Below are 21723 nucleotides of genomic sequence, written 5' to 3' on the forward strand. Positions count from 1 at the left end.
ACAAACTAGTAGCTGGACTCACTATTTTATTTTTTTTTGTTCTTGTTTTTTTTATTTGTTTTTTGTTCGTTAAGGACGTTTTACTCAGTTAAGTATCCTTGGTGAAGGATGTTTCCTGCATGTGGCAGAGTGGCGAGTGCATCCCATAGTTTTCCTGTTTATTTTTACCCGTTAATGCAGAATGCCCTCCACAGCTGACAGTGTCACTTTATGCGGAGTGACACTAAAATGAAGTATGGAGATCGTTTTGACAGTGTCTCTGTGCGCACGCAGACAGTTTATCGTTAACGATGTCTCGTCTTTAGCTTCATGCATTGTGTTTGTAGGCGTGCAGAGCCTGGATGTATGCCTGGATATTGGCATGAATGCGTCGCCCGTGGAGACGTCGGGTTTCTTGGGAGTTTTTGTTTCCCACAGCTCATTCCTCTGTGTTTGTCAATGATGGTAAACAGTTTAATTTAATAATGTCTCTCACACACACACACACACACACACACACACACACACACACACAGATTTGCTGTGAGAATATTGCTGCTCATGTGGGAGTCATCCTCTCAGAGAACCTCGCTCACTCCCTTCCACTCTCCCTCCATCTCTCGCTTCCTTCCTTCCTTTTTCGTTTACTGCTCCCTCCCTCACCCATTCTCTCTTCCTCTCCTCTCTCCATTATCTAGTGGCCACTCATTCTCCAACCCTCAGAGGACACTGTGGTTATTTCTAAAGCCTGCTGCGTGTCTCCTGTGGGATGGATTCCTCTGGACTTATCAGTCACTGTGCTGCTCTAGTCCAGTCATCCGACAGACTGGTGCTTACTGCAAAAAAGTTTTGTCAGCCCTGCTGTAAGCTCATTTCTTTCCTGGTTGCTTTTCTTATTTTTTTTTTTACAAGTGTTCTTATATATTACACAACACACAATAATGTATTATAGTTGCAAGCAGGTATGTAGTATTTGTTTATTTTTGTATTTAGAAACAACTATAACTTGTGCAGTAGACTCTTGAAGCTTGTTGTTGTCTGCATGGTTATGTCTCATCCGTAAAGTCCATCAATGTCTGGCATCAAAAGTCTAAATTGATGGGATATAATACAGCAAAGCTGCTTCCATTTTGACTCAGCCCTGCTTTCACACTGATTGCTCATCATTCATACAACACACTTGTCACAGTATCTGAGCACAGAGGTCTCTGTGTTTTATAACATGCAGCTAACTGAAGGGAGGCTCTCAATCTGTGGAAACAGTTTGTAGATGCCAGATGTCATATAGATGGGTTATGGTAACCTCTTAAAGAGTCATGAGAAATTTCCATGAGCTTGAAGAAAGACAGACGAGGGCTGTCTGCTGACTAAAAGAGCTATTCAGGGGGTCTTTGTGTGTGTGTGTATTTAATCTTCCCCAAGATCTCATTGTGCTGTTATCTCTGAACTCCAGACATCTGTGACACGTAGCAGACCTTCTCTGCAGCTTTCTATGTGTTACTATTCACACAGATAGAAAACGACACAAAATTAAGAATATTTTTCTGGCATCAAATTACACATCCCTAATCACATAAACAGTAAATCCTGAGAATGTGTAGATTTATGTAAGTTCAGAAACGTACATTTGTTCTTGATTTAAAAAAATGTATTATTCAGCATTAATCTACTCAGTAAAAGTATCACTAAAAGCTACTAAATAATCACATAGATCAAGTTTTTCGCAGACTTATTTTCTTCTGAGAATGTAATCCGTCCATTGATATTTCGTTGGTTTTAATATTTCAGCAGAAAGCAGAAATAAACAGTGACCCTGGATTTTTAAATTCAGAACTTCCACCAAACACGCCTGAAGACTCGTCACCACCCAAACAGCCTCACTGTACAAGGGCATTATTTGAACACAATTTATTAATGTTCTCTTATACAAACAAGTAAAAAGAAAGAAAGAAGAAGAGTCTAGACACGGCCCCAGAGGAAATGATCATGCACTGAAGTAATATGAGGTGAGATCACGTCTTTATACTGTAAAAGACAGCACTGCTGGTTCCCACATCCCTGCATGAAGTACGGCATGTACTTTACAACATGACTCGCTTTTATTACCATTTAAATATCGTAATAGTATATACACATAGTATGTATATAAGCCCACAGCAAGACAGTGAGAGATTAGCAAATTGTGAATATTTCCATCTGTCCATCTTAAAATTCTTGAAGAAAGCATAAATGACCCAGATCATTGTACATGTGCCCAAATTGTTTTGTATTTAAATGGTTATAACTCATTACTGTACTGTAATAAAATTAAAGGGTTAGGGTTAATGTTCCATGCCAATATTTTCTTGCCAGTGTGAAAAACTGTTGTCAATTTTTGTCAATATTTGCACAATAAGTCAGTGAGTTGACCTTGAAGACCTTGGTGGATGTAAGCCAGATTTTAATGGATTGTTAACATGACCCCACTCTACACCTCTACTAAGTTTTATCAGAATTGTTTCAAAACAGTTTGAGCTATGGTGTTTACAGATAGAATGACACTATCAAAATCCTACCTACCTCCTTGGCGCAGGGAATAAATATTTGGAAAGCAGTAAGGAATTCAAGGATTCAGCAGAGACTGAAGGATGTATATGATGAGGCAAAGCTTTCCCTAATCTGTAATATTTATCTTTGAAACTCCAAACATCTGGAAGCCTTTCCAAAGACTCACAGAGCTGTTAATCAACCCAGTAAAAACCGATCATTCTAGATTTTTAATTGCATGAATGTTTACTTTATTTGGAGCCACATCTCTCTTGCTTGCTTGCTTCTGTATTTCTGTGCATGTGTCTGTGTACCAGCAGAGCCATGTGCTTCTGTATCTTGAGGGCTCAGTGCTGCAGGCAGTTGGAGAGTTGGCCTTCATTCAGTCCTCACGGGGGTGTGGTGGTAGTGTGCAGAAGAGAGGCTATTAGATGCCAAATGAACAATAATTTTCTGTAGCCTGGATGCAGCCCCAGTAAACGGCTAGTTTCTTTTTTTTAAACCCATGTTTTTTCCACTAATGATGTGCGGTTAGCCAGCAAATTTGAGCAAAAAATACACGAGTGACTGAGTCATGCAGCTGAATGACTGCTGATTTTTGAAATTAATTTTGGTTTCAAAAGAATTTGTTAGTTTATTTTGTGTTTTGTCCAAGTCTAATAAAGGAATGCCTTCTTCTTTTTTTTTTTTTAAAGTTACCCTTTGTTGTTTTGTTTAAATATTTATGTTGCATTGTTATATTTTAACGTCATCCTCTGCAGACTTTCACATCTGTGTCCACCTGGAAAAGCTAATTGCCATGCTAATTGTGCTTTTTGAATGCCACCACTGTTGTTTATTCATCCTTAGAGCTTCTGGTGGTATTTAAACATAATGCCTTTGTATTTTCTCACCACGGTGACCTTTCTTCACAAACCGGGTCTGAAGCAACCAAAGTAATCTTAAGGGGTTGCTGAGTTTTGCCAGTAGGTTGATGAACTTGACTTTCAACAAATTTTTTAATGAGTTATGCTTTTTTTTTTTTTTAGTTTAGTCAAACATTCTATTAAGATATCCTTGGGATCTACTAATACTCCATTCATTGTTCTCCAAATCGTCTCCTGTTATTTAAAAGCAAAACAAAAAAAGCTTACTGAAGATGTTGTTCAAGTTAGTTTCCAATATAGACAAAAAGAGATCGAATGAACTCAGAAGGTATTAAGTTTTTATTTAATATACTGAAGTCTTGCCTTGCATGTTTGATCCGAACAAATGATGTTGCACACAAGTTAAACCCTTTTTGTTTTTATTTTATTTTAATAAGATTTCTCTCAGCAACAGCAGATCTGTAGCAAGCATTCTCGCTAGCTATAGTTGAATGGAAGATCATCGTTTTATGGTGGGAAACTGTCAGTATTAGCTAAAATACAAAACTCGCGTCAGAACTTCAGTAAATAATGGCAAATGGACTGCATTTATATAGCTGGTTTATAGTACTTCCTGATCTACAGTCCCCCAAAGTGCTTGTTTGACTTTTCTTTCTGCCTGTATTAGCTCTTTATGACTCACTTGTTTTATCTTAACTTTGAGATTGTTTTACTGTACAAAATGGTTCAGTCATCTTAGGGTTTCCTGCCATTACAGATCTTAGCTTTGGCCTCAAAATGAAACACATTTTATTATCAGAACAGTCCTTATTGTTTTGATGGGGTGAGGTGACCTGTGACTGAAGGCTTCAACAGAGTGGATGCCCAGGGCACCCATCATCCCCTCTCCCCTCCTCTGCTGTCAGTCTGTGAGGCAGGAAACACTTCCTGCCCTTTCGTCACCATGAAGGCATTTAAGTGTGAGACTCACTCAAACGTGAAACTAAAGTGAAAGTTCTCTCCAGTTGAACAAAGTGAGCACGAAAAGTGCAGAATATGAAGTCTGCTGGAAAAAAAAAATTGATTTGGTTTAATTTAATCACTCAGGATGGCGTATATGTACATGCCGAATTATCTGTTTCCTGTGGAGGCTTCACATTCCTGCTTTTAAGAGGAAGAGAGGCTGAGGGAGTGACAGATGGCATGTTGAAGTCATTTGAAAATGATGGCCAGGCACTGAATGAAGGCGTGAAGCAAGGACTGAAAACAACATTATTTGGACACCAGAAGAGTCTAATGTGGAGGGAATAACTAAAAGGGCCTCCTGAGTCTCTGCTGCTGTACTCATGGCGTTCTGTATTTGTCCTTTTAGTTGAGAACGAGAGCCACTGCGACTTTGTAAAGCTCAGAGAGATGCTGATCAGAGTCAACATGGAGGATCTGAGGGAGCAGACACATGCCCGCCATTATGAGCTGTACCGGCGCTGCAAGCTCGAGGAGATGGGTTTCAAAGATACAGATCCTGACAGCGAGCCATTCAGGTAGATGGTGGACACACCCAGTGCAACACAGACAATGCGTTTATTGAAAGGCTCACACAGTCAACCAACTGTCAACAGCAATGAAAGGAAACGATTATCTTTTGAAGACTGTGCCTAATCTTTCTTTGTTTCTGTTCTCTGTCCTGGCTTTACTGCTCTGCAGCCTTCAGGAGACGTATGAGGCTAAGAGGAAAGAGTTCTTGGGGGATCTGCAGCGCAAAGAGGAAGAAATGCGGCAAATGTTTGTCAACAAAGTAAAAGAGACGGAAGCAGAACTTAAAGACAAGGAGAGAGAGGTCAGTCTGGAAAAGCCGAGCTGTCGTTTATTTGATAGTCAATTGCACCTGACATGTCCACACATCAACTTCAGGTGCTTTTTTGTCAGAAGATCAGAAATATTGTGCACACAGTTTTGCATGGCATCTGTAAAACCTGTTGAGTTCAGCACATTTTAAGATATGACAAAGTGTCTGCACATGTGAATGACCGACTCTGTTTGTATTGGTTTATCCTAATCACTCATATCTGGCACCACTGTGAGAAAGTACCAAGACCCTCATCACACGATTTCCCTACAGTGAGGCTCAAAGTTATGACTCAGTGTCAGTTTAGGAAGCTGTGACTACACAGAAAGAAATGCACAGATCAAACACTTTAAATTATTGTTTGTAACTTGACTGTATGTCTGATCTAAGAAAGTTTGTCTTGGCATTTTTACATTTTGTGCAGTTTCTACAGTTTACCACCAACTTTCTCAGTGTTGGAAAGAGATGAGTTTTCACCTCCCATCATAGTATTACGATTGAAATCTACAAAAGTGCATTATTTCCTTGTTGTACTTGAGGAGTGCATAAAATGTTGCTAAGGGCTCCCAGTAACCATAAAAGCCACACTTTAGGCCTTTAACACCTGCATTTAATAGTTTCTATTTTGTTTGAGTGTCTACTTGTCAACTATACAGGGCCCTCAAAAACACTTTGAGCAGCTCTGCAGTGCATCCAGTGTTATACATACCAAAGTGTTGCACACTGCAATAGCAGATGATGGTGTGTTGTCGATCACAAGGGAAGCAGTGTATGACTAAACAGGGGGATGCCCTGTTTTTCACTGCACTTCATAATATGGTTATTTAACCTGCTCTTAGTAATATAACCATGCAAGACAAAATTATATACACTGAAAAAATATAGGAAAAGCCAATGTTCAGTTCAGTTTGAGTATAAAAATATTAGTCAGACAAACTCTTCCTAAACTGCCCTTTCTTCTAAAGTTTCGTCTCTCTTGTCCTCATCCCATTTGTCCGTCTCCACACTCGTCTTCTCCCCCTCAGTTGCACGAAAAGTTCGAGCAGCTGAAACGGATGCACCAGGAGGAGAAGAAGAAGGTGGAGGATAAGCGAGGATACCTGGAGGAGGAGATGAACGCCTTTAACAAGAGGAAGGCGGCAGCCGAGACACTGTCCTTATCTCAGCCCGTCAAGAAAGACAAGGACAAGAAAAAGTAAGGCAGTCCCTCTAAGTCACTCAATCGTGTCATTCTTCTCTCAGTAACAGGAAGCTGCTCCTTTTTTAAACCCTACTCCTTTCTTTAAGTAATCCTCTTGCCTTTCACTGTGTGCCTTCAGAACCTGAAATGATTTCCCCGCTGCTCTTGTCTCTTCTTGTTTTGCTGAGTAACACTGATACACGAGGTTAGCATTCTGCTAATTCCCTTGGATTTATGGAGCCTTGAATAGAGCGTGTTTTGCTGCTTTAGACCTGTTGTCGACCTGTCTCCAATACACAAGCATTTCAACCATTATAAAGGCCTGGCATGCGTTAAGGAAACTTCCTCTCCTTTTTGTCCTGCCCAAGCTTAACATTTCCTGTGCTTTCACTCTTTCCTTTCGCCTCGCTCTAATTATTCAGGATACTCAGTCAGGAGGTAGTGAAAACCTCAGAAAGGGCAAAACTGATGTTTCAATAGGGGTGTGCTCATCGTTGTTAAATCTTCCACTTTATACCTGATGCTTTCTTCTTAAGTACGGTATTGGACTGACATGCATAGCGATCTATAGCTCACCCATCACAGCAGGGATCAAGGTGCTGCGGTTGTTTCAAAGCCCAGTCAGCATTGTTTTGAAATTCCTTCGTTTAAAGCTGCATTCTAGGAGCCTTCAGCTTGTTTTGTCTTTAGACCAACTTGTTCACATACTGTTGATAAGAGGCTGCTTTTTTCTGGTTTAGTCTTGGTCAAGTACAACTTGACTGTAGAAGCTATAAAATGAGTTTGATCTTAGACCAACATTTTTGCTCAACCTCCATAAAACTCATGTAGTAAAACAGAAGTTTAGCTTGAAGTTTCTTGAAGCTGATAACGTTTTGAAATCCTTATTAGGAGCTACAGTACTTGGATTCAACTTTTATCTGCTCAGTTTTTCATGAAATGACCTGGTCACGAACAGTGTTGGTCAAGTTACTTGAAAAAAGTAATCAGTAACTAATTACTGATTACTTCCCCAAAAAAAGTAATCCCGTTACTTTACTGATTACTTATTTTCAAAAGTAATTAATTACTTAGTTACTTAGTTACTTTTTAAAAACACGATTTACAACCTGAATAGGTGATAAAGCGATAGATCTTTCAGCCCAATTCTACTTTTTCTACATAATCCATCATACAAAATGTAATCAAATGGAAAAGTCTCTTTTTTTAACTTGTTTTATCAGTTTTAATCTTTTAACTTTATGCATCAAGCAAAAATTTAATTATATGCAACATTCTCTGACTTGAATAAATTAGTTTAACATTTAAACCTATTTTCTACACATTCCAGCACATAAAATAAAATATTCTTTGTGTTTACACTCACTCTTTCAAATAGATGCAAGTAAAACACAGCAGAAAATAAATAAAGTCAAAGACTCAGCGGTCCTGTTGCTCTATTTTCACCTGTAAAGCAGGCCTGGGGGTAGGTGGAGGTTTACCCTGGTGCACGTGTGCCGCGGTCAGTTGAAGAATCCGCGAGTTTCTCTGTGTACGTCGTTGCGCACTCGGTGCTTGCTTGGAAGTTTAGGGGTTTTTTTTCGCTGTAAAAAGAAGTTTTCTTCCCACGCACGATGGACGCTAATGTTTTTGTCACTTTTTATGGAATCAAACTCAAAGTAAGGTCAGTACTTCCATGCTTTAAACGCTGCGTGCTCATACTCTCTCCCACAATCGATATGTGAGCCATTGTTGATCTGCACACAGCTGTTGTCACAAACGTCACACTCGCTTACGTCACTGTCATGAGACATTCTCGCAAAAAATCACGGTTTTAGTAACGCAGTAACGCAGCGTTCCTACCGGAAAGTAACGGTAATCTAATTACCGATTTTGCAATAGTAATCCCTTACTTTACTCGTTACTTGAAAAAAGTAATCAGATTACAGTAACGCGTTACAAGTAACGCGTTACTGCCCATCTCTGGTCACGAACCTTCTACCTGCCAGTCACTTGTCCTGTGAATATGGGGCACATATATCAACAAATAGCAGTAATTCCTGCACATTCATTCAGGATTTTGAGTTAAAGCTGAAAGTCTGCACTTTAATCTCATATTGATGATTTCAAGGCCATTTCAGACAGTCAAACGTGTACAATGTTCAGGTTTCACTTTACTTCAGTCTGTCGTGTAGCTCCTTTTCAGTTCTTTATCTGTGTTTTGTTTTGTTGGCTGGCGGTCCCTTACACACTGTATCACAATCAGAGCTGGCTTTGAGTGAAGCAAGCATCTCTGTGTGTATGCCAAGCTTTGGTCATAGGTGAACGGCAGTGAAGTCTTCATGGTCATTCCCACCAAGTTGACCAGGCATATGGCTCCATCTTGTGGCCGCTCACGTGCATTACTCTTGTTCCTGTTGCAGATCTTCCATTTTGTGCGTTTCCGAACATCATTTTTGGCCGTTTCACTCAGGACTGGTGTTCGAAGTAATCATCATACAGAGTGTAGTTTAAAAGGTTCACACCTCATTCACCAGCACACGCGCTACGATTTTATCTGAGCTTCCTAACTTCTTTGCTTCAGTGCTGCTTTTCTGATCCCTCTCTTTTATTTCACTTATTATTTCAGTAAAGTCGCTGTTTGTTCATTCGATTTATTTTGTTTATTGTTTGTCGTTGTTTTTCAGTTAATTTTTGGGCGCTGTATACCCTTCCTCACACGGCCATGGATTTGTCCTCCATCACCATAGCAGCGACAACATCTGTTTTTTGTTGGTTTGTTTGTTTTCGTTTGTTTGTTCCGACATTCCATCTTGATATTGTGCACACGGACCAAAGACACTGAGGATGATGATGATGATGATGATGATGATGATGATGATGGTGAAGCCACAGGGAAGAAAAGAGTGAAAGATGGTGAGAGATGATGAGCAAAAATATTCACGTTCCATCAGAGGCCATCTCATTTATTCAGGATCTTTGTTTGTTTGTTTTGCTTCCCCCCCTTTGGACACTTTTTAAAATAAATATGTATGTATATGCGTTTTGTTTTGCTTAATTGTGATTTAAATATTTTGTTGTTTTCTTTTTGTTTCTTCATTAACTATCCACACAAGAAATAAGAGCTTAAAACCATTCGAACCTTTGACTGTTTGGTACTACAACGTAACACCTGGGCAACATTTTTTAAACTCTTCAGCAAGTATTACAAAAATAATGAAAGAAGATATCAGTAAAGATTTTTGTCTTTAAATACATGATCTTTCTGAAAAATTGCCCAGATAAAATGTGTCGGTTAAACTTGGTTAAAGTTAAAGTCGGTTAAAGTTGTTTTTTTTGTTTTTTTTAATCAATTAAGCCCAAATAATATACTTAAATAGCAATAACTGAGTACCTGTGTACTGCATATTGCATACACATAGGTGCTGACAACCTAAACCTAATAATCTTAAGTGTTTTTTTTAAAGAAATGTATGCAATATTCTGGTGCTGTTTCAGTTTAACTCATTAAATGTATGTGAATATTTTCTAGAGCTTACCAAGCTTAATATGCAAAATGTACTAGTTTTTAAATCTGATATTGTTATAAGAAGCACATATGATTGTGTACATTGTCCGTAAGTGATTTAACTTTATTGTAAACGGTGAGTTGATCGTCTCGATGTGACTGTTATGACAGTGGACGCAAACACAAAGCCAGTATATCGACGTAAACCCAGGATTCAGGAAACTATTCAGCTTGATGTAGACGCGTTTACACTCAGATGTAGAAGAGAGCAGCTGTATTTACTGTGTGTCTTTTGGAAATAAATGCAACCCCCCCACCCCACACCCTTCCACTCCTGACTTTGATGCGTCTCTGCCATGATTTGTTTGTCTATATTTACCCAGCGTGGAGCTGAAAGTGAAGCACAGGCAAGTGAAGACTCTCATTCCCTCAGGTGCGCATTAAGACAACACACAGAGGCTGACGGCCCCTCGCTGTAACCAAACAGCTGTCAGCTTGAGGCAGCGTTTCCTGTGTAGCGATCTCTAACTGAAGAACAAAGTGCTGTGTGCTCGGCACACAATCCTCCCTGCTTTCACCATCGCTGCTCACCTCTGTTGGGTGTGGCTGTGTGTTTTTCAAAGGAGTGAGAGGTGGAAAGGTGTGTCCTCCCTTCACTTTGCATTTCAGCTTTTTCATCATTCCAGTATGAAAATATAAACTATGGTAACTGGGAACAGAGTGGCTTGAATTGACCCAATTCCTGTCCAGGACTATCTAAATGGAAGAAAAAAATGACAAACTATTAAAGTAAACTCACCCTACTAAACCCGTACGACCTGACGCCGGCCACATCCTACCCAGTTCCTTCCCCACTTCAGTTTAAGTTCTTTCATTGTTTAGAATTTCTCCAGATTTCTTTTCTGGACACTCCATCGGTAACTTCTTCGCCAAAGGGATCCCTGACCACCCGATTGATGTCATGCGTCATAAAAGGTGGATCTTCATCGACCTCAGTCATCGGTGCTGCTTTCTGTGAGCGTCTTCTGGGCCACCAACTGGGCTCATAAAAGTGAGCGGGATCTTTGTTCACTCCGTCCACCATTCTCTTTCAATAAATAACATTTTCTAATTGAATGCAACCTAATTTACAGAGGTGCTTGCTCGTATTGAATATGACCAAAATATCAGATAGATGAGGTATATAGTATTTTTACTGGACAAAACACTCACTTTGTGTGGGTTTTTTTTTTTTTTTTTTTTTTTTTCTATGCTAGACTGTGATGTCAGTGAAGGCAGAAATCCTAATATGGTCATGTCATGAATACAGATCTGGCTATGAGCCCAGGGGCATCCCCCTTTTTCCTGTTACCAGTGTTAACTAGCTGCTGTATGATATAACAGGTAAAGGTATAAGTGCATTTCTTTTCTAAATTTATATAACATGTATATAAATGCTATATTTATTATCAATGAAAAACTACACAAGACTATAATAATCTGTGAGATATTTTATTGGGTAATTGAGACTGTTTTCCATTTACTGTGAAGGATCTGCCAGCATTGGTATTATTCTGTCTACCACCTGCAGAGTTCACTGGACCTCATTCAGCCCTACAATATGTTCAGAGCTCTGTGCTGTAGTACACTAAAGCTGCCTGCTAATCACCCTGAGAGCCTCCATGTACATACTTGGACTGAGACACAACATCAAAGCCAGTGACAGATAAGTGATAGCTGCTGAGATGCATGACGTATTTCAGGGGTTTGACTAGATAAGTTTTTTTTTTTTTAACCTACTTACGACTGATTGTGAGCTCAGATTTTGTGGATGGACAAACTACAAGCAAACTCCCTTGCGCACAGAGATTTCTCCAGATTCTCTAAATCCTTTGATAATATGTACTGTAGGCGATGAAATATTTGCAATTTTATGTTGAGGAACATTATTCCACAGTTTGTAGATGCAGTTATATTAGCTATAAAATGTTTCACCACCTGTTTCTTTTTAGTGTCACTGACTTTTCCGATTTTTTTGTTGACCCCCCCCCCATCCCAACTACTTGATCCTCGTATGCAGTAATTGACAAAACCTCTAAATATCAAGCAAAAATTGAGTAAAAACCAAAAACATTCAAAATATCAGGAAATGAATTTTTATTTGTTGAAATCATAGCTTTATTTCTATGGTAGACAATAAGATATAGCTGCCTCAGTATCTGAAGGAATATGTGTTGCTTGGTTCAGATCGACTTGATGAATCAAAGCAGGCTTTACAAATGAGAAAATAACCTGTTCACATTAGAAGTCATGTTACTGAGACTGAACACAATTTGAGCCACCTAAACAAAAATAAATATATAAAATCAAAGATCAGTCTCTCCAGCATTGGTAGAGCGGTGGAGGTAAAGTTCCTCAAGAGACGCTGCGTTCCCATCCATCAGCCTTCATCAGTTTACACATCAGAGGAAAGAATAATCCCATAGGTCAACCTCAGATTATCATACAGTACATAATTTAAAAAAATATTGCTAATTTATCACTGATGCTGCATCATCAATCAGATAATCTCATGCCGTCAAAAATCACCATTGTTTTATTATTCTGCTCTAGTGTTGAATCAATCTCCCAAAGGTACTCAGATATGATATGTAACAGCTGCATAATTTAAACCAACTCAGGCTGCAACTTAATTTAATAAAAACATTTGCATAATTAAGTCATGAAATAAAGCTTTTAAGTAAAAATGTAACTTTTCTAAATAAAAGGGTAAATAAACATTTAACAAAATTGGAAAACTTTAGTAGAGTTAAGATTAAAATAATAAAAAGAGGTTAAAAATATATAATTATTTGTATAAAAAAGAAAAAAGCTTTTTTTTTTAATATCAAAGTGCTATGTGGCTCGGGAGGGGGGGCACCGTCAAACTTGGAAAAGAAGCAAATAAACAGGCCTTAAAAAAAAACAACAACAAAAAAAAAACAACCCCAAAACAAACACCCCCCAAAAAATCTGGAGTTGATGTGAACCAAAAGAAGGTTGTAAAGTAAGGGGAAGAAGGCCTTTACAGGTAGAACAGTAACTTTGCACTAAAGAGAAACATTCAAATCTAATTTTGGTAACGTAAGTGATTCCCCACAGCTTCAGCTCAGCCGCCAAGAACAAGCCACAAGATCAGAATAAGACCCCCCAAAAAATCCTGACACCTTCAGAGTCAATGAGGACAAGTGCAAAGAAGAAACTAAAATAATACTAAATTTTACATTAGCCAAATCTTTTAGGAAAAACAAAATCTTGAAATGTTATGGTTAGCGAGGAGCATCTGGGTCCCACAATGTCCTTGTAGACGAAAGGTGGACGGTGTGAATAAAATGTCCTCCTAGTTGACAGCAGGGTGCAGTGGGGGGCACGACGAGATGTCCTCCTGCTCAAACGAATCATCGCGATTGCTCCCCTCTGCCCCGGGAGTCGCTTCCTCGTTATAGAGATTTCTGAATCCGTCGTAATACTCGTCCGAGTCCTCCTGGTCCCTCCCGGACTCTCGTAAGTGCCGCGTGGGGCTTTGGGCTCGCTCTTCCTCCTGGATCTGAGTGCTGTTGAAAATGTAGACTGCGTTGGTTGTCAGGGAGAACTCCAGGCTGTGCAGGTACTCGTCCACCACCTCTTTGCAATGGATGAACTCCGCACTGTCAACCTGGGAGATGGGAACAAGAAGAAGCATGATAATGTGTGTGAGATGAACAAGAAAAAGAAGAGACAAGCATGATGTAAATGATGGCCTACAGACTATATTGTTGATTCTACTTTAGTCTATTATACTTCAGATGGTCCCACTGCCAGAGTAGGAAAGTCTTTCTTGTGACTTTGGTGTGTTAGTGTGCTTTTAAATGGAAATTGCAACAGAACACAAACAATGAAGACACAGTGTTTAAACAACATTTTGTTAGTTACTTCCTGTACAGGCTTGTTGCCAGGGTCACTGCTAATAAGTTACTTTTCTAATTAAAGATTTGACATGGCAGCAAATAAGAGTTCAATCCAATACTCTAGGACAGCGGTCCCCAACCCCCGGGCCTCGGACTGGTACCGGTCTGTGAGTCGTTTGGTACCGGGCCGCGAGAGTTGAGGCTTAGGTGTGAAATGTATGGTTTTCAGGGTTTTTATTGGTTTTCAGCGTTATTCTGTTATCGTTTTTATCGTTAACTTTGTTTTCCTGGGTCTTTTCACGTGTGTTATGAATAAATATGTTTTCGGTACCGGTACTAGTTTTATTTTGTTGTATTTATCCACGACACCTTAAAGGCCGGTCCGTGAAAATATTGTTGGGCATAAACCGGTCCGTGGCACAAAAAAGGTTGGGGACCGCTGCTCTAGGATTTAAAGCATCTCGAGGCTAAGCTTTTTGTGAATTGGTGGTATACAAATAGAAATACCTGACGTGCAACAGTTTCTACAATCAAATGTTTGTCATTATGGCTGTGTCCTATGGCCTCAGCTTTATTTCTTACGCATAGATGAGAAGCTGAGAGCACAGTGGACATCAGTGACTGACATGACATTGATTTGATCAGGGAAAAAAAACAAAACAAAAACAGGGTTGCAAAGCAGCTTGCAGATTTACAGCTATGGGCAAGCTTTTGGGATTTTTCCAGTTGGATTTTGAGAGACTGCTTTGCTACGACTCATGGAGTGCCTGGACTGAAAGTGCTAGATTTTCAACATATATTACATTTCTCTGCATGAGTTCAACAAACCGACCAATACTGTCCAAGTTTTTGCCCATGTTTTCCATTATCACGTTTGCGGTAAAATCTACTTGAGCTAAAAATCAACCACTAATTGCAGAATACATGAAACTGTTGGTTGGGCTGTAGTATGTGTTAATCCCTGAATATCTTGCGTTAAGATGTTTAACGTGACCAGAGAAAGTAGTAGGCGCTTTTTCTTACTTGTGCTTTCTTCAGCAGATCTGTTAACATGGAGAACCAGTCGGGTGTGAGTGCCTCCAGCTCCAAAGTGATGATGGCCAAAGCCAATGTGGAGCCCTTGAACTGCCAAAGCTGGTGGCAAGCCATACAGTGTTGCACCTGCCTGGTCCACAACGCCACCTGGAGGCCGGGAGGTCTCTTCTGATTCCCCAGCCCAACGGGGGGGACACCGGGGTCCGTTGCAGGGTACCAGCCGACACCGGATCCGAGACCGATGGACGGAATGAGGTGGGGGTGGCTGGAGACGAGCATGGCGTGGAACTAGGATGGACCAACGGGGGGGAAAGAACATAATCGAGACCAAAATGTTACCATAACGATGTCATTGTTATCTCATTGTCTGTCCACCCATTGCCCACTCCTAACCTGCTAGATTTATATCAAGTATACCAGTGCATTTAACTGCACATCATTCATCCCTTTTACACAAATTTCTCACCAACAAAGACGTGATCAATCTGCCGATTGATCATCCACTCTTCAAAGGTGAGTGTAGAGGTCCAAACCTGAAGCTCTAGCAGTGCAGGTTTTGCTAATGAAGCCCGCCAAACCCCCCTCCTCTTTGTCCGACTGCTTATTGTAATCTCGTTTGTATCGTATTGTACGTGCAGTGCTTTTCTGTGTTACCGTTTGTGGGAGGTAACTGACAAACCTGAGTTGGGGCTCAGTGGAAAAAGAAGGTGGTTTCAGTTTTTCCAAATAGCAACATAAACTAATTAATCTGCTTCACTTTTAAAACCAGTGAGTACAGGCTGAATAAGCTGGCTCAGTCTTTTGGTTTAGATGAACATCCTGAGAATCAAAAAAAGGAATGCATTCATCCAGCTTTTGTTTCAAACCCCGTCATTCATTTAGTCACATAGCGTTTGGTTCATCTGCTTTATTTCGTCTTTTACGCCGTAGCAAATATAAGCCATGGGATTTAAAGAAAGTGGGATGTTCCTGGAGCTGCAGATTCAGCGGTGTGGCGCTAAAGTCAATATAATTTCTTGAGTCCCCCCCTCACCACTACACTTCTTTCTGGAGTCCTTTTCAGGGTAATGTAGCAGTAAAGATGGTTTTTACCATCACACAGCTGATAGTGCTTCTCCAGGAGTTTCACATGGATGTTGAACGACGAGAGGTAACACGAAGAAAACTCTGTAAATCCTCTTATTTATTCATATCAAAGTGTCATGGTGGAGCGTCTGTGACAAATTAATCGATAGAGTCTATTGTTAGCCGTTTTGTAGACAACGGTAGAATACAGTTTTATTTAGTGAAGGGAAACTTCTTCAGGGCCGGGGGAATGTAATTGTGACATACTTAAAAGTATAGTTAAAGTATTTATTTGAATAGTACAAAGAGAGAAAATGTCTTTATTTTATTATAGTTTTTATTAATACATCATGTCTTTATTTTAAAAGTCTTGGATTTTGTAATACCTGAAAAGTCGAGCGCTAGGACAATAATAGAGCCACAATAAGAACTGCACTCGGTAAACCTGTGACATAAATATCAGCCTGGAGGGGAAGTGCCATTTTTTTCTTTTTCTTGTAAGTTTAGTGGGGATTCAGCCTGAATGTGCCAAGCTGCTTTTTGGGGGGGACAGTTTATGGTTGGTGGCTTTAAGAAGCAGTCCTACACTGCTCTCAGAATCACAACGATGTTATTTATACATTTGTTGGGAATGTTGGTGGTCGTTGAGGTGTGGGTTGAGACAGAATCCATGAGAAGACAAAAATAAAAATATTTAACTTTTCTAAAAAGTCAGATGCATTTGAAAGTGTGCATCACGAGTCGTAGGTAAAACTCGTAAAGCATGTGGCTGAATTCAGTTTAACCATTTGTCAAGGCTGTATTCATAAAGCTTCCAGCTTCTGGCCTACAATCTGCTTTATTTCTATCACATGGATAAAGATTTTTCTTTAGAGCACCTTCACAGGCGAGACGTTTACCTCAGTCCCGTGAATTTTTGCTCTTTGACTTTCACTTAAAAGCATTATGAATACAGCCCGAGGCCCAACTGCACGAGGGGGGATCCAAATAATGTGTGTGTGTGTGTGTGTTTGTTGACAGCTCAGTGAGCGGTTACCTCCTCAGGCAATGACTTGGGAAGATTTAACAAGTAGTGCCACAGATCCAAGCCGTAAACACAACACGGAGATTTTGAGCGGTTACCCCAGATATAATTTTAGAGATCCTTGATCTTTATACCCTCCTGGCCGCTCATCTTTTAGGTCTCCACAGCGAGGCTGCAGGGTTAGTCAGAAGTGCCTTGGCCTGATATGCAACGTATGTTACTTTGCTTGCAGCTTGCACATGCAGCCTTCTGTGTTAGAGAAGCCTCATAACGCTTGACTTATTGCTTAAAAAACACAAAAACTTGATTTTGTCCACTATGGAGATCTGCAAGTCAAATCTTTAGATCACAAAGTGGCACTAAAGCTTTATTTTAATGTCAAGTTTAATTCTTTCATCTGTTTACTCTGCAATGGACAAATTTAATAGTCTATGAATCACTAAATGTCATCTTTGCCAATGAATTAGAAGGAAAGTGAGAAAAAAAAAAAAGTCTGGATTAAATCTTTGGAGGATTTATTTAAAATCTGCATTTAAGAACCTGAAAAACAAAATATTTGGAATTTTTGCTCATTAAAAATAAAGAAATCAAATCTGATTTCTAAAACAGTGGCATGAAGAAAAACACAATCCAGCTTTCCAGATATGCTTTTAGTGAAATCCAGGATTTCTTTATCAACTGAATGGAGTTTGTTATATTAATATATATAACTGTAGCCACATTGAGTCATATCAAATAAATGCACAATCACTACAAGGACCAATTCTTTTCTTTAGGGGGAGGTGAAGGTGTGAGGGTTTGTGAATGCCATCTTGAAGCAAACATGATGCAAGCATGACAGTTTTATGTGCGCTTTTGTACCACGTGTGTTTTTATGCAAGACCAGGAGCTGAATTCATGAAGCATTTCGAGTTCAGGTCCAGATTACAAAAAAGAAAGAAAAAAAAAAAAAAAAAAAAAAATTCTGTCTGCTTGTCAATCTGCTGAATTCTCTCTTACTATGTGAACGAAGTCGATGGGTGTTGCGGTGTACAAGTCCCAGTGCAGCTTGTCTAGAATGATCCTCTCCATGCGAAGAATCTCCGCTGTTGAAAAGTTGCATCCACTCTGCACAACCAGGCCTTTAACAGAGCCTATAACCTGTTAAACACACACAGACAAAAAGCGAAATTAATAAACAATGTTTTGAAAAATGCACTGAAGTCGGAGGTGTTTATTTTTTTATTTATTTCTATTTTTAAAAATCATTATTAGTGATCATGTGCAACAAACTTGTGATTTTGTCGCCTTTGCCTTGAAACTGCAATAAGTCGGAGTCAGTCTGCAATCAGTTTGCAACTGGTTGGCAACTACATACAGTTTGTATTAACATTGCAATTAACTGATAAATCGGTGAACATCCAATTCTGTTGCCATCTACTTGCTAAATTAAGTGTCCAGTCAGAACCTCAGTTTTGAAAATTCCATAAATAGTGACGTAGTTGCTGCCAGAATATTACCAGAATACATACAGTTAACTAGTCTCCTGCTGAAAAGAGATGTGTTGCAGAGGAGTTGCAGTAATTTTCGTAGACTGTATCAGATTGATTGCAAGGTTTTGGAAATCTGGACGTTTATAAATCAGTTTAACAGTCAGTCTGAGAGTGATTGCAGTGAGTCCGAGTCACACCATGATTGTCTGGAGACAGGTTGCCTCACATCAGGCAACCTGTGCAATCACCTTGCAATCCAATGTGGAGGGTGAGGATATCACATGCTCAAGTAGTTGTGTGAAAAAAAAAAAAAAAAAACCCAACCCAATAATCAGAGTACATAAATTCACTGCAGTCACCTGGCAACCACTGATTTCCCCCCCACAGTCGCAAGGAGGCTGCCCTCCAATTTTACTCTACTGTGACTGAGCCTTAAACTCTTGGTTTCCTTTTTGCATTGCAGCTTAAAGCTTGCTCTTACCTCATCTTCCTCGTTGATTTTGGCAGCCAGAACCAGTGAGGTAAAAGCGATGCATTTCAGGTACTTTGTTTGAGCCTATAAAACACAAAAGGATTTGTTTAGTTTGCCTCCATAAAGAAAGACCCGCGGAAATTAAATCAAACATCACAACTGATAACTTTTAAGTACATGATATGTTGCAACAGTAAAGATCTGCCTCGCTCTCACCTCTTTGTTCCTGCAGCACTGGATAAACTAACAGGGTGTGCATACAGAATATTAGCTGTGAAATGTGCGCAATGCAACTTTGAATTTTTGGTTGCATATGCAGTTTAATTTAGAACTACAGAATCTATTATTCTAAAGTGTAAACCTTAGTTACTGGGCAAATTAAGCTGTAAACCAAAACAAAAGCCGGACACCACCACCATCACGTGTTGTTGTCTACCTTCACAGTAGACAGCAGACGGTTGAGGACACACACTCCCAGTGCAAAGGTCTCTGGACAGAAACGAAACAGCCTGTTCATTTCTCCAAGCCAAAGGATCATTTCTTGGTGTTGGGATGAAGAGATGTCAGCGCCCTGAGCGGACAAAGGATAAAACAGATTAATGATTTACATGTGCAAAGAACTACATTTTAGATGAAAGAATAAAATGCAACCAGGCGCAAACCAGAACCTGTAAGGTTTTCTGCTGTGGTTATTGCTTTAAGAGGTACAATGACGGCAACATAAAAACCAGATGACAGGCTGCCTTTCTATAATACCAGCTGAACTACTTTGAGATGAAGAGATTTATTGGTTCCTGTCATAAGAATGGCTCCTTTTACTGACCGAATCAAAATTGATTTTCCTGTTGGCATCATTCCATTTTTTATATCATAAAAAAGGTTTGAGCTGCCTATAAAATGTCTGTGCTTTATAAACATTAAAAAACACCTTTACTCAAGTTGAAAATGCAAAAATGACACCCTACATTTATGCATCCCCTAACAACTATGGGCTCACCTGGATGCATCCATTCTTGAAGACTGGTACCTTCCAGAGGCGAGCCTCTCGGACCAGAGCGGCCTCCAGCAGGCCGTCCAGCCGACGGCTCTCCGCGGCTCCTGGGTTCTTCATCACATCCACAGCACAGGCCAGGCTGCACCCAGGGCACACACACCTGATGGTGGGGGGGAGGGTTGGGTGAGACAAGAAGCTATCACATTCTTTTTCTTCTATTAATTTAATTAATAGAAGAAAAATGATAGCAGCTTAGTAAAGTTCAGGGAGATGAAACGTTTCGTAGAAACAGCAATTTGAGCAGCTTCTTTAAATACAAACCAGTTTTGTGCAAAAATGTGATTTCCACGATCCACAGTAGAGATGAGTCAATCGATCCAAGTATCGACAGTAATGCTAGTATTGGTATTGGATTGATACTTGACCTTGTTTCTACCCCCCAAGTTCAATATATTTCTCCTATTAATCAGAAAGGACACATTTGTCTAAATGCCGCTATTTAATGCAGTATTTTCATAGGATATATAGGTTTTCCTAATAAAGACCTCAGCAGTGGGGTCACATTACATGTTTAATTACAACTATTAAATAACAAAATTTCCTGTTTTTCTGCTTCTACTTTAGAATTTGTTTTTTTAAAAATTGTTTCATAGTAAGAAAAAGAAAGTTTTATAATTAGAGGGAAGTCTGGGCAACAAGCTACCAGAGTTTAATCTGTAATTTTACACATTCATTTCTTACAGTTTAAACCCTGAGAGTCGTGTTTACAGATGGATTTCTTTTACTACAGGGGCATTTCTTCATCACGCAGAAAAACTGAGATGTACTTTTGAGATTGCCTACAGAAGGTTAAAGCATCAGTGTCGGTAACACTGGGCCTGCGCTCACTTGGTATTGGCTCGAAACCGAAATTTGCAGCGGCGATTTTTAGTCTGCTTTGGTAAACAATCTGCTCTACTCAGAAAAAGAAGCGAAGCAGGAAATGAACTGCGCGCTCAAGTCTGCTCGACAACAATAACGCCATTTCCCCAGACTTCCACACTGCTGACAAAATGCAAATTCAAAATCATTTGAAAGTATGGACTTTGTTCTGATGTGCAGTACGTGTAGCACAACGCAGACGGGCTCCAGGCGGGATAATGCCCCGCAGCTGCTCCTGCAGCCTCTTGCACAGTTGCTGCTGCTGCAAACAAAAACATTTGTTCCCGTTAACCCTCCGCTTTAGCTCTCGCACAGTCTTACCTCTGCGATTTTAAAAGCCGAGTGTCTCTCCGACGGCAGGTGCATTTATACGGCTTTTAAATTAATCCATATCCATCGAAAGCATCCAGAAAACAAACAACAGAGGATGATGCTGTTCGTGAAGTCAATCTCGGAAGAAAAACCAGGTCGGAAAGAATACACGGAGATCCACCGCATTATATACGAAGAGCAGATAAAAATTTTAAAAAGTAAAAAAGGCGCCGAGTACCGAAAAAGCTGAGGGAGGCTGTAAAATGAGAGCAAAATTTAAAATAAAAAAAAGGTGGGAATCGTAAAAAAATCTGGGAGGATTTGAAGGCAGGCTGTGTTTTGAACGACTAGACTCCGCCCACTGGCGTGACGTAACGCCGCCTGATAAACGGAAATGTGTTAGTGGGTCAGACATACGGGACCCGTCACACAAAATGGGCGAGCGAGCTCTGGAAATGGAAGATTTGTGCTGTGTGCAGCAAGAAAGTGATGGTGTTTGCTGAAATATAAGGAGCTGCTCTCGGTTTATCCTGTGTGGGAATCATTCCTGCACAGAGGCAGAAGGATGAACAGCAGCTGCCCTTTCTACCTGAAAAATATTTCCATTTGCGCAGGGTATTTGAGTCCCATCCATCCCTCTTCTCGCTGCTGGGATGCTAG

The 21723-nt window shown here is 39.9% G+C and overlaps 2 protein-coding genes across 3 annotated transcripts in view; one reads left to right on the top strand and one right to left on the bottom strand.

Annotated features, from left to right (window-relative positions):
* The window catches only part of septin8a (septin 8a), a 39932-nt gene extending 21848 nt beyond the window's left edge, over positions 1 to 18084 (top strand). The window contains exons 7-10 of one of the 2 annotated variants that reach the window (XM_085289526.1): positions 4723 to 4891; positions 5055 to 5187; positions 6222 to 6391; positions 14810 to 18084. In XM_085289526.1, coding sequence (XP_085145652.1) covers positions 4723 to 4891; positions 5055 to 5187; positions 6222 to 6391; positions 14810 to 14975 — 638 coding nt within the window. In that variant the 3' untranslated portion in view covers positions 14976 to 18084. Of the gene's footprint in view, positions 1 to 4722; positions 4892 to 5054; positions 5188 to 6221; positions 6392 to 9042; positions 10199 to 14809 lie in introns of those variants that run through there. The other variant, XM_085289527.1, reaches the window with a different exon arrangement.
* ccni2 (cyclin I family, member 2) lies at positions 17746 to 21447 on the bottom strand. The gene is made up of 5 exons (XM_085289528.1): positions 21073 to 21447; positions 19834 to 19990; positions 19273 to 19407; positions 18846 to 18920; positions 17746 to 18032 (listed from the first exon to the last, which is right to left on the bottom strand). Exons 2-5 carry the CDS (start codon positions 19945 to 19947, stop codon positions 17868 to 17870), a joined length of 489 nt encoding a protein of 162 aa, XP_085145654.1. The 5' UTR covers positions 19948 to 19990; positions 21073 to 21447; the 3' UTR covers positions 17746 to 17867.
* Positions 21448 to 21723: the final 276 nt, after the last annotated feature.

This window comes from Mchenga conophoros, linkage group LG10 (assembly GCF_057382185.1).
Source record: "Mchenga conophoros isolate Kocher_MC1m ecotype Shallow Benthic linkage group LG10, M_conophoros_male_GT1.1, whole genome shotgun sequence".
Classification (NCBI taxonomy): domain Eukaryota; kingdom Metazoa; phylum Chordata; class Actinopteri; order Cichliformes; family Cichlidae; genus Mchenga; species Mchenga conophoros.

Coding starts and splice junctions, on each gene's coding strand:
- ccni2 (XM_085289528.1), bottom strand. CDS start 19,947: ATGAAGAACCCAGGAGCCGCGGAGAGCCGTCGGCTGGACGGCCTGCTG. Junction 19,408..19,833: donor TCAAGAATGGATGCATCCAG/GTGAGCCCATAG, acceptor TTGTCCGCTCAG/GGCGCTGACATCTCTTCATC. Junction 18,921..19,272: donor GTCTGCTGTCTACTGTGAAG/GTAGACAACAAC, acceptor TGTGTTTTATAG/GCTCAAACAAAGTACCTGAA.